At 42.6% G+C, this 17340-nt stretch overlaps 1 protein-coding gene across 3 annotated transcripts in view; it reads left to right on the forward strand.

Moving 5' to 3' along the window:
• Positions 1-17340, forward strand: part of LOC115136019 (opioid-binding protein/cell adhesion molecule-like) — a 346162-nt gene that overhangs the window by 282800 nt on the left and 46022 nt on the right. For all 3 annotated transcript variants that reach the window (XM_029671347.2, XM_029671345.2, XM_029671348.2), the window contains one exon: positions 10994-11119. In XM_029671347.2, coding sequence (XP_029527207.1) covers positions 10994-11119 — 126 coding nt within the window. The remainder of the gene's footprint in view (positions 1-10993; positions 11120-17340) is intronic.

The raw sequence follows: 17340 nt of genomic DNA on the forward strand, positions 1-17340 counted from the left end.
CGCATATGAACTGGAAAGGATTGTATGTAGCCCCACCCAGTGACCTTTCATTATAGCAGAATGCCAGAGTGTTGTTGCTTTGGGTTAACGTTAGATAGATAAGTAGCTAGCATTTGGAGTAAACTTGAGTTAACCGTAGGCCTAAGCATACAGTATATCAATAGAAGAGTCACCTGAAGCATGAGAGTAATGCAGTGCTAAGGCAGAGGGCTCGTAATGAGGACGACTGGCTAGCTAGTTCGTACTCGGAACAGAGCTTTCAGGTGCCATACACCCAAGTGGGTGCCATACATTATGAAGGAGAAGTCCAGTGGCTACATGACTCAGGCTGGTTCCCAGAGTAGCTAGCCCTCTACAAGATTGTCACCAGACTCCATCTTCATCCACCATCTCCTGACCACATTCCTCTGATGATGCTCCCGCACCTCTTGCCGTGCAGTAGCAGAGAGAACAGTAAATGACCTGGCTGGCTGAGTCTTACAATGTTTACATCCTTCACTCCAATTCGCATACCGCCCCAAGAGACTCACAGATGATGCAATCTCTATTGCGCTCCACACTGTCTTTTCCCTGCTGAATAAAAGGAACACTTACAGTTGAAGTCGGAAGTTTACATACACTTAGGATGGAGCCATTAAAACTAGTTTTTCAACCACTCCACAAATTTCTTGTTAACAAACTATATTTTAGGTGCACGACACAAGTAATTTTTCCAACAATTGTTTACAGATAGATTATTTCACCTATAATTCACTGTATTACAATTCCAGTGGGTCAGAAGTTTACATACACTAAGTTGATTGTGCCTTTAAAAAGCTTGAAAAATTCCAGAAAATTATGTCATGGCTTTAGAAGCTTCTGTTAGGCTGACATAATTTGAGTCAATTGGAGGTGTACCTGTGGATGTATTTCAAGACCTACCTTCAAACTTTGTGCCTCTTTGCTTGACATCATGGGAAAATCGAAAGAAATCAGCCAAGACCTCAGAAAAAATTGCAGACCTATACAAGTCTTGTTCATCCTTGGGAGCACTTTCCAAACACCTGAAGGTACCACGTTCATCTGTACAAACAATAGTATGCAAGTATAAACACCATGGGATGACGCAGGCGTCATACCGCTCAGGAAGGAGACGTGTTCTGTCTCCTAGAGATGAACGCACTTTGGTGCAAAAGGTGCAAATCAATCCCAGAACAACAGAAAAGGACCTTGTGAAGATGCTGGAGGAAACAGGTACAAAGGTATCTATATCCACAGTAAAATGAGTTCTATATCGACATAACTTGAAAGGCGGCTCAGCAAGAAAGAAGCCACTGCTCCAAAACTGCCATAAAAAAGCCAGACTACGGTTTACAAATGCGCATGGGGGCAAAGATTGTGCTTTTTGGAGAAATGTCCTGTGGTCTGATGAAACAAAAATTGAACTGTTTGGCCATAAAGACCATCGTTATGTTTGGAGGAAAAGGAGGAAGCTTGCAAGCCAAAGAACACCATACCAACCGTGAAGCACGGGGGTGGCAGCATCATGCTGTGGGGGTGCATTGCTGCAGGAGGGACTGGTGCAATTCACATAATAAGATGGCATCATGAGAAAGGACAACTATGTGGATATATTGAAGCAACATCGCAGACATCAGTCAGGAAGTTAAAGCATGGTCGCAAATGGGTCTTCCAAATGGACAGTGACCCCAAGCATACTTCCAAAGTTGTGGCAAAATGGCTTCACTTCTTATGGCTGGGGGCAGTATTGAGTAGCTTGGATGAAAAAGGTGCCCAGAGTAAACTGCCTGCTACTCAGGTCCAGTTGCCTATATATGCATAGTATTCGTATATTCGGATAGAAAACACTCTGAAGTTTAGAAAAGTGTTTGAATGATGTGTGTGAGTATAACAGAACTCATATGGCTGGCAAAACCCTGAGAACAATCCAACCAGGAAGTTGGAAATCAGAGGTTTGTAGTTTTTCAAGTCACTGTCTATGGGGTCATATTGCACTTCCTAAGGCTTCCACTAGATGGCAACAGTCTTTAGAACCTTGTTTGATGCTTCTACTGTGAGGTGGGGGCTAATGAGAGCTGAATGAGTCAGGGCTCTGCCAGAGTGGCATGAGCTGATCACGCGCGCTCACGTGAGTTAGCTCTGTTCTATTGCATTTCTACAGACAAAGGAATTCTCCGGTTGGAACATTATTGAAGATTTATGATAAAACATCCTAAAGATTGATTTTATACTTCGTCTGACATGTTTCTACGAACTGTAATATAACTTTTCATCTGAACTTTCGCCTGGACTTGCCCGCGCTTCGTGAGTTTGAATTGTGTACTAAACACGCAAACAAAAAGGAGGTATTTGGACACAAATGATGGACTTTATCGAACAAAACAAACATTTATTGTGGAACTGGGATTCCTGGGAGTGCATTCTGATGAAGATCATCAAATGTAAGCGAATCCTGTTAACGGGATCTAAGCCATAATAAGTTTTAAGGACAACAAAGTCAAGGTATTTGAGTGGCCATCACAAAGCCCTGACCTCAATCCTATAGGAAATATTGGGTGCAGAACTGAAAAAGCGTGTGCTAGCAAGGAGGACTACAAACCTGACTCAGTTACACCAGCTCTGTCAGGAGGAATGGGCCAAAATTCCCCCAACTTATTGTGGGAAGCTTGTGGAAGGCTACCTGAAACATTTGACCCAAGTTAAACAATTTAAAGGCAATGCTACCAAATACTAATTGAGTGTATGTAAACTTCTGACCCACTGGGAATGTGATGAACAAAATAATTAATTCTGAAATAAATAATTCTCTCTACTTTTATTCTGACATTTCACATTCTTAAAATAGTGGTGATCCTAACTGACCTAAGACAGGAATTTTTACTAGGATTAAATGTCAGAAATGGTGAAAAACTGAGTTTAAATGTATTTGGCTAAGGTGTATGTAACCTTATGACTTCAACTGTACATAAGAATGCTGTTCATAGACTACAGCTCAGTGTTCAACACCATAGTGCCCTCCAAACTCATCATTAAGCTAAGGACCCTGGGACTGAAAAACAATCTCTACAACTGGATCTTTGACTTCCTGACGGGCCGCTCCAGGTGGTGAAGGTAGGCAGCAACACATCTGCCACGTTGACCCTCAATCACGGTTGTGTGCTTAGTCCGCTCCTATACTATCTGTTCATCCACGACTGCATGGCCACGTACGACTCCAACACCATCATTAAGTTTGGAGACGTTACAATGGTGGAAGGCCTGATCACATATGACGATGAGAGCCTATAGGAAGGAGATCATAAACTTGGCAATGTGGTGCCATGACAACAACCTCTCCCTCAACGTCAGCAAGACAAAGGAGCTGAGCACGCCCCTATTCACATTGACTGGGCTGTAGTTGAGCGGGTCGAGAGCTTCAAGTTCCTCGTTGTCCACATCACTAAGGACCTATCATGGTCCAAACACACCAACACAGTCGCGAAGAGGGCACGGCAATGCCTCTTCCCCCTCGGGGGGCTGAAAAGATTTTGCAAGGGCCCTCAAATCCTCAAAAAGTTATATTGCTGCACCATTGAGAGCATCTTGACTGGCTGCATTACCGCTTGGTATTGCAACTGCTTGGCATCCAACCGTAAGGCGCTACAGAGGGTAGTAATTGGGCCAAGCTCTCTGCCATCTAGGATCTCTATACCAGGCAGTGTCAGAGAAAGGCCCATGGCAAGCGGTACCGGATCGCCAAGTCTGGGACCAAAAGGCTCCTGAATAGTTTCTACCCCCAAGCCGTAATACTGCTGAACAGTTAATCAAAAGACTACCCTGACTATTTCCATTGACCACCTTTTTATTTGCACTGACTCTCCTGCACTGGCTCTATGCACACTCACTGGGCTCTACACACACACTCACACATACTACACTGACAACCCAACACACACACAATACATACAGTACTCTCACACACACCAACAAAAAACACACACATGCATATTGATGCCACACACACACAAACACTCACACATAGACACGTTCATACTCTTTCACACTCTTTACATATGCTGCTGTTTCTACTCTTTTACCACTACCTACATATGACCTAAATTACCTTAACTATCTCGTACCCCTGCATATTGACTCGGTACCGGTACTCCTTGTATAGGATAGATTTCAACATCAATAGGTATTATTAATTATTAATAGGTATTATGCCAATTGCAGTACATTTCTCTGGAAAACTGGCTCCTTTCTAACATTTATAGTATATCTTCACACGTACATGAATTTGCTGGTGAAGCATAGGAAATAGATGGGAAAGTGTTGCTGCACTCAGAGTAAGGGGAAACTTTATTAGCTAAGTACAGCACAGAAATAAATGTCAAGATAACATACAGTAGCATACCGTGTATATTCTTCTTCAGCCATGCAGGTGGCAGCTGCCCCTCCGGCTCACACTCCTTCACATAGATTCTGAAAATACACAAGATGAAGTACAATATTAACCAAAACAAGAGCAAATTAGAGTTTTGTGAACTTTCAGTAGATAGCTAGAATTCCACATACTTTATCAAATTGGAGTGCCAAGGTAAAACAGCAACGAGTGCAGCTTATCATTACTTTACCCATAACAAGTTATATGTAATGAAACTAGCTAAAGTAGACCCATTCAGCTTGTAACCGTTCAGGTAGAAAATAATATTGCATAGCATGAAAATTACAATCAGAATCAGCTCAACACAGATAAACTGATGTGACAAATCAGGAGAAGCAGAAGAAAAGAGAAGTGTTGGGACCAGCACCGCTGTGGAAAATTGGAATGTAGGCATTACTAATGTTAGCTATTACTAACATTAGCTATAGCTAGTGGCGGTGCATAGTGCAGTGGAAAGAGAGCTAACTATGGCCGCATGACTTATTCAAAACCTTTTTTTACTGCACTGAATTGTTCGACACTGAATTAAATGCCTGGTATTGTTATCAGACCCTGAAACATTTTGAACACAAGCCCTGGTTACAACAAGTTGCTAGCTAGCTAACTAGGCTAATGATAAATATGAAGTTGTCCCTCAAGAGCAAGCAAGTAACCATTGTTACTGTTCAAACAGTTATAACCTCTAGTCCTACTAAAAGCACATAGCTAGCTAAAGGCACGGCAGGCAGCAGGCTGCAGATCAGTTTTCAAAGATGTAACGTTACAATGAAACTACTTATTAAATCAGATTGTATTGGTCACATACACATTTTTAGAAGATGTTATTGCGGGTGTAGCAAAATGCTTGTTATCCTAGCTCCAACAGTGTAGTAGTATCTTAACAATTCACAACAATACACACATCTAAAAGTAACAGAATGGAATTCAGAAATATAAAAATATTAGGACGAGCAATGTCTGAGTGGAATTGACTAAAATACAGTAGAATAGAATACAGTATATACATATGAGATGAGTAAAGCAGTATGTAAACATATATTAGAGTGACTAATGTTCCATTATTAAAGTTGCCAGTGATTCCATGTCTATGTATATAAGCCTGCGCCTCTAAGGTGCAGGGTTGAGTAACCGGGTGGTAGCCGGCTAATGATGGCTATTGGACAGTCTGATGGCCTTGAGATAGAAGCTGTTTTTCAGTCCCTCGGTCCCAGCTTTGATGCACCTGTACTGACCTCGCCTTCTGGATGATAGCGGGGTGAACAGGCTGTGGCTCCGGTGGTTAATGTCCTTGATGATCTTTTTGGCCTTCCTGTGACATTGGGTCTGCCCAACGCCCCAGGTGATGCGTTGGGCAGACCGCACCACCCTCTGGAGAGCCCTGTGTTTGCGGGCGGTGCAGTCGCCGTACCAGGCGGTGTTACAGCCCGACAGGATGCTCTCAGTTGTGCATCTGTAAAAGTTTGTGAGGGTCTTAGGGGCCATGCCAAATTTCTTCAGCCTCCTGAAGTTGAAGAGGTGCTATTGTGCCTTCTTCACCACACTGTCTGTGTGGGTGGATCATTTCAGATTGTACAGGATGCTCTCAGTTGTGCATCTGTAAAAGTTTGTGAGGGTCTTAGGTGCCATGCCAAATTTCTTCAGCCTCCTGAAGTTGAAGAGGTGCTATTGTGCCTTCTTCACCACACTGTCTGTGTGGGTGGATCATTTCAGAATGTCAGTGATGTGTAAGCCGAGGAACTCACTAACTCAGAAAGGCTGCTGCCTGCATTGAGACCCAATCACTGGCCACCTTAATAAATGGATCACTAGTCACTTCATACAATGCACTCTAAATAATGCCACTTTAATATTTGCATACCTTATATTACTCATATCACATGTATATACTGCATTTTATACCATCTATTGCACCTTCGCCATCGCTCATCCATATACTTACATATACATATTAGAGGTCGACCGATTATGATTTTTCAACGCTGATACTGATACCGGTTATTGGAGGACCAAAAAAGCCAATACCGATTTAATCGGCCGATTTTTTAAAAATTTGTAATAATGACAATTACAACAATACTGAATGAACACTTATTTTAACTTAATATAATACATCAATAAAATCAATTTAGCCTCAAATAAATAATGAAACATGTTCAATTTGGTTGAAATAATGCAAAAACAAAGTGTTGGAGAAAGTAAAAGTGCAATATTCGCCATGTAAGAAAGCTAACGTTTAAGTTCCTTGCTCAGAACATGAGAACATATGAAAGCTGGTGGTTCCTTTTAACATGAGTCTTCAATATGACTTTCTCTATTTATCTCTATACCATTTGTATTTCATTAACCTTTGACTATTGGATGTTCTTATAGGCACTTTAGTATTGCCAGTGTAACAGTATAGTTTCCTTCCCTCTCCTCACTCCTCCCTGGGCTCGAACCAGGAACACAACGACAACAGCCACCCTCGAAGCAGGGGACACCACGTATGTCCCCATTACCAGTAAAACATCATACAAATAATATTTCTTTCACTTACTTTCTGTGCTGTTTTATTGTTCAGTCGTTTCATTCTCAACCAGGATTTCTATGGAACGCCGTTTGGGTCTTTGCTTGTCAAAAACGATACACGTCAAATAACACTATTTGGCATGTCAAATAACACAACATAATCTGTTTCAGTAGCTATATAGTTAGCTAGCTTTTTTTATTTTGAAGGCAAACCGCAAATTCCAGTATTGTGCCTAATCCTTATTGTGGCTAGCTTCACAACACATAACTCAGTCCGGTCGAGCCTCACTAGCCAGATGAAGCCAGCTGGCTGCTTATAACGTTAGCTTTAGGAAACAGGGTTAAGTAGCTGGCTAGCTATTTATTTTCATGAACTGAAGTTCAATTTCAATAGGCTAAGAACAAGTGTCAACCTAGCTAATACTTACACACAAGGATTCCTAAATCATTGCTAAGAATAATGAAAATGACTACAGTTTCTACTGGTCATTGTTTTCAGGCTGGTTGTATTGGTGCTTGCTACTGTAGGTACCCCAGAAATTGCAGTCGAACAAATGATGCTTTATTACCAATGCGGTATTGTAAACACATCGTTTGTGGCCGGTGTTTGCTTGTTTGCAGACTTTTTTGTACAGCGCTACTGTATCTTTTTTTGACACGCAAAGACTCAAACGGTGTTCCATAGTATGTATGTCGTGAAGCTATTACTGTGTAACTCTGGTAGGGCAACATCGGAAAAATAGCGCACTTAATGTTAACCGGTGCTCGACCAGTCGGCGAAAGGCAACATCACCCATAACAGAGAACGGTTGGTTGTCAAGGGCAATGAATTCCATTATCTTGGCTTTGAGTTGCCTCTGAGTTGTCTCGCTGAAATGTTGAATCCTCGATCCACACAGCAGACATTGTGGGATAATTTAGGAATGCTGTGTTGCACGTATAGCGCAAAATTTTACATGGTGTGATTACGTCATGTACCTTTCGTTATGTAGGTAAGCACTTCAGCTTTGACATCGATTTAGCAAATCGGGCGTTAAACTAGACATCAGCCAATACCGATGTTGGCATTTTTAGCTAATATGGACCCATTATGATATGTTCACCGGTATATCGTGCATCCCTCATTTTTACTGCTGTTCCCCGGGCGCCGAAGACATGGATTTCGATTATGGCAGCCCCCCGCACCTCTCTGATTGAGGCGTTGGGTTAAATGCGGAAGACACATTTCAGTAAAAGACCAAGTCCATTTTATGGCAAGAACAGCTCAAATAAGCAAAGAGAAATGACAGGCAGTCATTACTTTAAGAGATGTAGGTCAGTCAATCCTGAAAATGTCAAGAACTTGAACATTTCTTCAAGTTCAGTGGCAAAAACCATCAAGCTCTATGATGAAACTGGCTCTCATGAGGACCACCACAGGAAAGGGAGACCCAGAGTTACATCTGCTGCAGAGGATAAGTTCATTAGTTACCAGCCTCAGAAATTGCAGCCCAAATAAATGCTTCACACGGTTCAAGTAACAGACACATCTCATCATCTTTTCAGAGCAGACTGCATGAATCAGGCCTCAATTGCTGCAAAGAAACCACTACTAAAGGACACCATTAATAAGAAGAGACTTGCTTGGGCCAATAAACACAAGCAATGGATATTAGACCAGTGAAAAACTGTCCTTTGGTCTGATGAGTCAAAATTTGAGATTTTTGGTTCCAACCGCCATGTCTTTGTGAGACGCAGAGTAGGTGAACGGATGATCTCCGCATGTGTGGTTCCCACCATGAAGCATGGAGGAGGAGCTGTGTTGGTATGGGGGTGCTTTGCTGGTGACACTGTCAGTGATTTATTCAGATTTCAAGGCACACTTAACCAGCATGGCTTCCACAGCATTCTGCAGTGATACGCCATCCCATCTGGTTTTCGCTTAGTGTGGGACTGTCATTTGTTTTTCAACAGGAAACTGACCCAACACACCTCTAGGCTATTTGACCAAGAAGGAGAGTGATGGAGTGCTGCATTAGATGACCTGACCTTCCCAATCACCCGATCTCAACCCAATTGAGATTGTTTGGGATGAGTTGGACCGCAGAGTGAAGGAAAAGCAGCCAAAAAGTGCTCAGCATTTGTGGGAACTCCTTCAAGACTGTTGAAAAGCATTCCAGTTTAAGCTGGTTGAGAGAATGCCAAGAGTGTGCAAAGCTGTCATCAAGGCAAAGGGTGGCTACTTTGAAGAATCTCAAATATAAAATATATATTTTTTGTTCAACACTTTTTTGGTTACATCATTCCATATGTGGTATTTCATAGTTTTGATGTCTTCACTATTATTCTACAATGTAGAAAATATTCAAAATTAAGAACATTTGTAGGTTGAATGAGTAGGTGGGTCCAAATTTTGGGCTGAGCAAATTTTTACTACTGAATTTATTTGGACCTGCCAAAACAAACGGGTTGAATTCTTATTGACTCAAGACAGCTTTTCAGGTTTTATTAATTTGTAAACGTTTCTGAAAACATAATTCCCCTTTGACATTATGGGGAATTGTGTGTAGGCTAGTGACATAATCTTAGATTCAATTATTTTAAATTCAGGCTGTAACACAATCAAATTTGGAAAAAGGGCTGTGAACACTTTTGGAAGTCACTGTATCTGTCTGCCCTATCCATTCTAATAACCATGATTAGCTATAATAATGGATGTGACAATTGTTACATGTACTGTAAGTTCAAATTCACATAGCAGTCTAATGTCTAAATAAAAATTCACACAGCACTAGCTTGTTGCCTTGGTAACACATTTTCTTGGGAAAATACTAGCTAGCTATGCATCGCTGCTAAATGTTAGCTAACTTCTTATGACAATCAAATTCAACAATGTCAATAATGTTCTAAATTTGACTTTTGAAAGATCAACTCAAAGATGTAACACTGTTTTACAACACTTTTGGTTTCGCCTCTTGGGAACATTTTACTAGCTAGTGGTCACTAAATGTGCCGGAAATGACATGCAACAACGCTGGATACAAGTTTGCTCAATGAATACTGGCTCACAAGCTCAATTCACTTGCATCCTTTCTTTTCGTAGGAGGGCACATCTTTTTTACAATTTTATGTTAGAACTACTTTCTTACCCGTTAAATATATTTTTTTGCTGTGCATTTACTGAGAAATAATCAACACCCTCTGAAAAATCAGAAGTGAGTATTTAGGCGAACAATGTAATTTATTGTTTTAATATGTTGGTTACTGCTTTGTAAAATCAATAAGGTACCACAGGATTTGTGCTATATGCGCACAATATAACACGACAAAGGGCTAGGAACAAGGCCCTACCCACTAAGCACACTGATACTCCAACACACATGCAAATACTCACTCCACCATTTGCTCATGTAACCTATGTGAAATGGCTAGCTAGTTAGCGGGGTGCGCGCTAATAGCATTTCAATCGGTGACGTCACTCGCTCTGAGCCCTTGAAGTAGTTGTTTGAGGCTTTTGTGGAGCGATGGGTAACGATGCTTCAATGGTGGCTGTTGTCTATGTGTGCAGAGGGTCCCTGGTTTGAGCCCAGGTAGGGGCGAGGAGAGGGACGGAAGCTAAACTGTTACACTCACACACATAATATGCACATACATTTATACTGTCTCTACACATCCGTCGTGAGACAGGTTAGTTTTACCCTACTGATGATGTACTACTCTGTTTATCATATATCCTGATTCCTAGTCACCTTACCCCCATACAAATCTACCTCTATCGATCCAGTATCCCTGCACATTGTAAATATGATACTGGAACTGACCATGTATATAGTATGCTTACTTATTACTTCATCGTGTTGTTCTTATTTTTATATCTTGTGTGTTTATGTTCTACCTTGTTATTTTTAGTATTACATTGGTATCGATTACTGCATTGTTGTGGTTAGAGCTAGCAAGAAAGGCATTTCACTGTACTTGTGAATGTGACATTAAAAATTGAAATGGTATATTTACCATATAACACACCCCATTGGCCCTTATTGCTTAAATGTGCTTTGCTTATGTTTCCTCTTTTCTTAGTACCTGCGAAGATCACAAATATATCGACGGACATCACAGTGAACGAGGGCAGCAATGTAACTCTCATGTGTCTGGCCATTGGACGACCAGAGCCTAACATCATATGGAAACATCGCTCTGCAAAAGGTAAGACTGCAAACCTTTGAGGTCAAAACATAGAATCAATCAATGAGTATAATAGAGCAGTGTATCTATTCTAAAAGCGTATCGTCTCTAGTCATCAAAATTCTAATGACCTGTGTTGCTGAGGTTTTAAGAGCTTGTCGTATAACAAATGAGAGTTAAATGCCTTGCTCAAGGGCACATCAACAGATTTCGACCTTGTCAGCTAGGGTAGTCAAACCAGCCACCTTTCGGTTGTTGGCCCACCGCTTTAACTTGCCGCCCATACTGTATGTAATGCTCCATGACCGTGTAATAAGTATGGTGTCCTTGGCTGACGAACAAAGCTGTTACAGCCTGACCTAATTTATCCATCTAAAATGTCATGTCTTGTGTCAACCTTCCTTCTAAAAGAACACCTACATCACTTGATTCACATGAATATTGCCTGCATTATATAGGCTAAATAGTTGTTTCAGGCTAGCAGAACAGCTGTACTGTCAGCCATATTGATGAATTTACATTAAAAGGGCAATTTATTGATGTTTTGAAATGGTTGTCCCATCTGTACCTACAACCTCAATGCTGGTAGGTCCAACCTGCAGCCAAATATACTAATAGCTTGGCCATAGGCCATTCAATGTTGGATAAGTTTAGTTATTTTTCTGTTTGGGCTGGCAACCACAAGCCACGAGAGCGTGCACGCATGCGTGCGTGCCTGTGTGCGTGTGTGTGTGTAAACGTGTTTTGTCTTCTAATTACGTGTAAAAGCAGCCCTTTGGTTTCCAGTGAACATGCTCCAAGAATCATGGGCTGCTTGCTTCAATACGATCACACACTTTCTGCCTGGAACACTCAACATGAATGCATCCAGTCCAGATGTTTGTCTCTCATTTACATGTCGTCGGCTGAGCCAATTCTTCTTCACAGTACAGGATTTTCAATATCCCCTTTTTAAGTCATGCTCCGGAACTTTGGCGACTGCCAAGTATTTTTTTAAACCTTGCTGTAACGGTTTTCTTCCGTCGAAGGAGAGGAGGACCAAAATGCTGTGTGGTTCGTGTTCAACATGTTTAATGAAAGACGATAACGTGAACACTACACAAATACAAAATAACAAACGTGGCAAAACCGAAACAGTCCTATCTGGTGAAGAGAACACAAAGACAGGAAACAACCACCCACAAACCCCAACACAAAACAAGCTACCTAAATATGGTTCCCAATCAGAGACAATGACTAACACCGGCCTCTGATTGAGAACCATATCAGGCCATACATAGAAACGGACAAACTAGACACACAACATAGAATGCCCACCCAGCTTTTACGTCCTGACCAACACTAAAGCAAGGAAAACACAAAAGAACTATGGTCAGAACGTGACATTAACCCCCCCCCCCCCTCATGACTGAGAGGTAGCTCATGACTGAGAGGTAGCTCATGACTGAGAGGTAGCTCATGACTGAGAGGTAGCTCATGACCGAGGGGTAGCTCATGACCGAGGGGTAGCTCAGGACCGAGGGGTAGCTCAGGACTGAGGGGTAGCTCAGGACTGAGGGGTAGCTCAGGCTGGTTGACGGCTCTGGCAGCTTCTGGCTGACTAACGGCTCTGGCAGAACCTGGCTTACTGGCGGCTCTGGCGGATCCTGGCTGACTGGTGGATCCTGGCTGACTGGCGGCTCTGGGGGATCCTGGCTGACTGGCGGCTCTGGCGGATCCTGGCTGACTGGCGGCTCTGGCGGCTCCTTGCAGACTGGCGGCTCATGACAGATGGGAGACTCTAGCAGCTCTGGACAGACGGGAGACTCTAGCAGCTTTGGACAGGCGGGAGACTCTAGCAGCTCTGGACAGGCTGGAGACTAGCAGCTCTGGACAGGTGGGAGACTCTAGCAGCTCTGGACAGGCGGGAGACTCTAGCAGCTCTGGACAGGCGAGGCGCACTGTAGGCCTGGTACGTGGTGCCGGCACTGGTGGTACTGGGCCGAGGACACGCACCTCAGGGCGAGTGCGGGGAGGAGAAACATGGAGTACTCTGGACAGGCACAGGAAGCCTGGTGCGGGGGGCTGCCACCGGAGGGCTGGTGCGTGTAGGTGGCACTTGATAGACCGGACCGTGCAGGCGCACTGAAGCTCTTGAGCACAGAGCCTGCCCAACCTTACCTGGCTCGATGCCCACTCTAGCCCGGCCGTTACGAGGAGCTGGAATGTACCGCACCGGGCTATGCACCCGCACTGGAGACACCGTGCGCTCCACAGCATAACACGGTGCCTGCCCGGTCTCTCTCGCTCTCCGGTAAGCACAGGAAGTTGGCGCAGGTCTCCTACCTGGCTTCGCCATACTCCATGTGTGCCACCCCCCAATTTTTGGGGCTGCCTCTCGGGCTTCCTAACGCGCCGCTGTGCTCGTTTCGCCAACTCCATTCTCCTGTAACCCTCCTCGCACTGCTCCAGTGAATCCCAGGCGGGCTCCGGCACTCTCCCTGTCTATCTCTTCCCAAGTAGTATAGTCCAGATTCTGCTCCCATGTCCAGAAATCCTGACATCGCTGCCTCTCCTGCTCCTGCCAGACACACAACATAGAATGCCCACCCAGCTCACATCCTGACCAACACTAAAACAAGGAAATCACAAAAGAACTATGGTCAGAACGTGACACTTGCGCTTGGCCCTGGATGTGTGTTCCCCCACGTGGACCAGCCCCCTAGCAATTTGAGTTCAACCAATGAGCTTCAGCCCCTTGCCATGTGAGTGACAGTTAGCATGAGGCACATCATGCACACACAGAGTGAGAGGGAGAGCAATGATGTGGTGCACATATCTGCACATAATTTTCAGGGACTGTGAGCACTATTTTAAAAATAAAATACAACTTTCAGAACTACTGGTTAAAAAGTATACCAAAGTACTGGAGACACTCTTTAACAACCGCACTAAAACAACTGCCCTGATTTTTCAATATTTACATTGAATATCATCTGTTTCCTGCTAACTTTTATATGAAGTGCACATTACAATTATAGTTAAAGGGTAACTGTTTAATGAAATGCCTGTATGCATAAACCAGATGGTGTCATTATCCATGGCTGGAATTGAGTGTAATTAAAACCACACTCTATTCTCATGCAATGCATGCATTATGATGGCAATGTTGATCTACCAACTCTACTCTATTGAATCGGGGAATAACAGAGAAAGGAAATGTATGTTAATTTAGTTGTCATAACAGACACCATAGACTGACATTAAGCGGCAACAAAATCAGCCAATATGAAGGGATGAAATCACTTCTGTGAAAACCAATAAGCGATGTCTGTGGCTGAGAGTGTCTGTTAATGTCAGGCAGATGCGAAGATGGCGGGTTATCTTGCTTGGCATTAATGTGCAAGCTCGAATGAAAGAAAGAAAGGAGGAAGATGTGAGGGATGTTTGGCTGCTCGGAAAGACATTCTCACCGGAGTGTATAAAAACCTAAATGTGTTCTGGAGTGACATTTCTTCACTGTTTTCCCAGTTTATCTCCATCTATCTCGCTTCTGATTATGAACCACTCCCAAAAATAAAGCATTTATGCCTGCAAGAATTGTATTAAAGTGACTGCTAAGTGATTTGTCTATATTTAGAAAACATATTTGAAAATAAATCCAACAAATCAAATTATACATGACGAACTGAGCTAAACAAGCATGACTAAAAATCTGTGAGAAAACCGCCAAGGCATCAGATGGGTATTATTCTATCTAGTGCTTCACACTCAATGTCAGGCAGGAACATGACGAAATGTTTTGCAAAAAAATGCATTGAAAGTATAGGGAGTGTACCCACCTATTTTTTTACTACTACATCACTGGTTACCTTAATATATGGATGCAATCAATTGACGATTCAGCTAGATTTAGTGCACCAAAAGCCTGTCCCCACTTCAATTCATTTGGGGACAACTGTGAATGAATTATTCAACGCTTTCCACTTCATCCTTGGCTGCCAGGCTCTCTAAAAGGATTAGAAGAAGTATGAATGAAGAAAACAGTGCATGGTGAGGACAATGCACTGCCGGGCCAAATGGATCAATGTGGGCCATTAAAGACACATTATATGGAGGAGGTTACGAGTGTCCATTCGTCGAACTGTCAGAAACATCATACTGGGCATTTGTCATTAAAAACGATGGTAAATACTAAAGACTATGCAGTTTGTAAATGAATGTGCGGCCTACACCGTGCTTGCAGGACTGTCAATCTTGGCAATAGCTTGATAATTGTTTTGCTCCCTTATGTCTTGAAATTATACTTTTTTTGCCCTCTCATTCACTCTCCCATCCAATGTTGTGGTAAGATTCATACTTTTACACTGCAAAACATCACGGACAACACAGATGTGACAGCGGCCATCAATCATGCTGTCTAGCTCAGTTGAGCCGATCCACTTTTGTTTCCGAATCGCGTTGTAATTTGTGTCTTGGGGGAGAAAAATTGCCAGTTAGGAAAGTTCCTGTTGGAGACTTGAAGGTCTTTGCACTCTAATTTGGCAGTGTCAGCAGATGATTGACAGCTCTATGGCATTGTGGACTGATGTTGTAGACTGGTGGCAGCTCTCGTGATGAGTGGCAATCAGACTATTATACAGGGGAAACGTATGGCATGCCATTTGCTGTGATACGTCTATCAATGGGAATAATGTTCTATTAGCACTGTCAGTGGAGTGATGGCAAAATCACTGGGGACCTTACCCAGTGGTGTAGGAAAGTTCTGGAAACAGCACTGGATTGTATACAGTTCAAAGCATACATGTAGGGATGGGCATTGGTTTCTTGTAAGGTTTAGGTTAAGATGTTTGGCCAACGTCCTGTCTGCCACTGGCTAAACGGTTTGACCTGGTGTAGTTATTGATGCTGTCTTGGATGAACATGACGAAATTTGCCTCATGCTTTTACACAAGTTTTTTTAAAGGCATAAAGCAGGGCTGCCAAATCCTCTTCCTGGAGATCTACCGTCCTATAGGTTTTCAGACCAACCCTAACCTGACATACCTATTTCAGCTAGTTAAGGTCTTGGTGAGCAGCTAATAAGTAGAATCAGGTGTGCTAAATTAGGGTTTGACTGTAAACCTACAGGATGTTAGAGCTCAAGGAATACAGTAGGTTTGGGCAGCACTGGCATAAACGGGTGTTTTTTCAATCTGCTTTTGGAAACCACTTGAGAGTAAATCTGATATTAGAGTTATCAGTTACTTTTGAAATAATTGTAGGGCTAGCAGGTCATTGGAAAAGGCCATGTCTTGGAAGACAATGCATTGCATTTGCTCATTAGCCCTCTCAAACTCAACTCTGGCCCTCAAAGTCAGTTCCACTGCACTTTTTCATTGTTCTCCTCTAATCAGGGACTGTTTAAGACCGGGGACACCAGATGGGTGCAATTAATTATCAGGTTGAACAGAAAACCAGTTGGCCAAAACAAAAGTGACGTAGGTCAAATATGATCAAATATAATGACAAGATAGTCGAGTGACTGCTCCAACAATGGAAATACATGTACGCAAAAATGGAAGGCAGGCGGGAGAAGGAGAGGGCAGATACACGTGTGAACAACAGGCTACTACTAAGTTGTTTTTCTCAGTTGCCAGAATGCCACGTGCATCCACTTACATCAGTACATTTGTAACAGCCTAAACATGACGTAACTTCTATAAGATCAAATAAGCATGGCGTATTTAACACTCTCCCATAGACCTCCATACAAAAAAATCACTTGGTCACTTGGTCTGCTTATCTTACCTGGACAGATTTTGGGCAGAAGTAATCCTCTCGCTTTGCCTCTTTATCTCTGCGAAGGTTAAGCACATGGAGTAATGAGTAGGATTCTGTGTTTTCACATGCAAAATTCATTGATTTTCATACAAATGCTTTATCTACCTTCCCAATAAAAACTAGTTTGAAAATTCAAACATATACAGTATTTTAAAGAAAAACTATGATGTACATTTCTGAACGATGCATCATGCTGCATTGTTAACAATATGACAGAGCAGTGCAGATAACTGTTCCATTTGAGCAGGGCTTTACCCGGTGCAACCCGGACCAGTTGAATCGAATACCCTCAATGTATCTGGGGGTTTGTTCAAGAGCATCTAACATTGAAATCTGATCTCTCTGAAAAGACAAATGAGGTTGGCAAGCAAGGTGCCTTTGTTTCCATGCAGTCCCACTGGTCGCTTTCTTTATGATCACTTTCCTGTAACTCTGTTTGT

The sequence above is a fragment of the Oncorhynchus nerka genome, linkage group LG10 (assembly GCF_034236695.1).
Source record: "Oncorhynchus nerka isolate Pitt River linkage group LG10, Oner_Uvic_2.0, whole genome shotgun sequence".
Lineage (NCBI taxonomy): Eukaryota > Metazoa > Chordata > Actinopteri > Salmoniformes > Salmonidae > Oncorhynchus > Oncorhynchus nerka.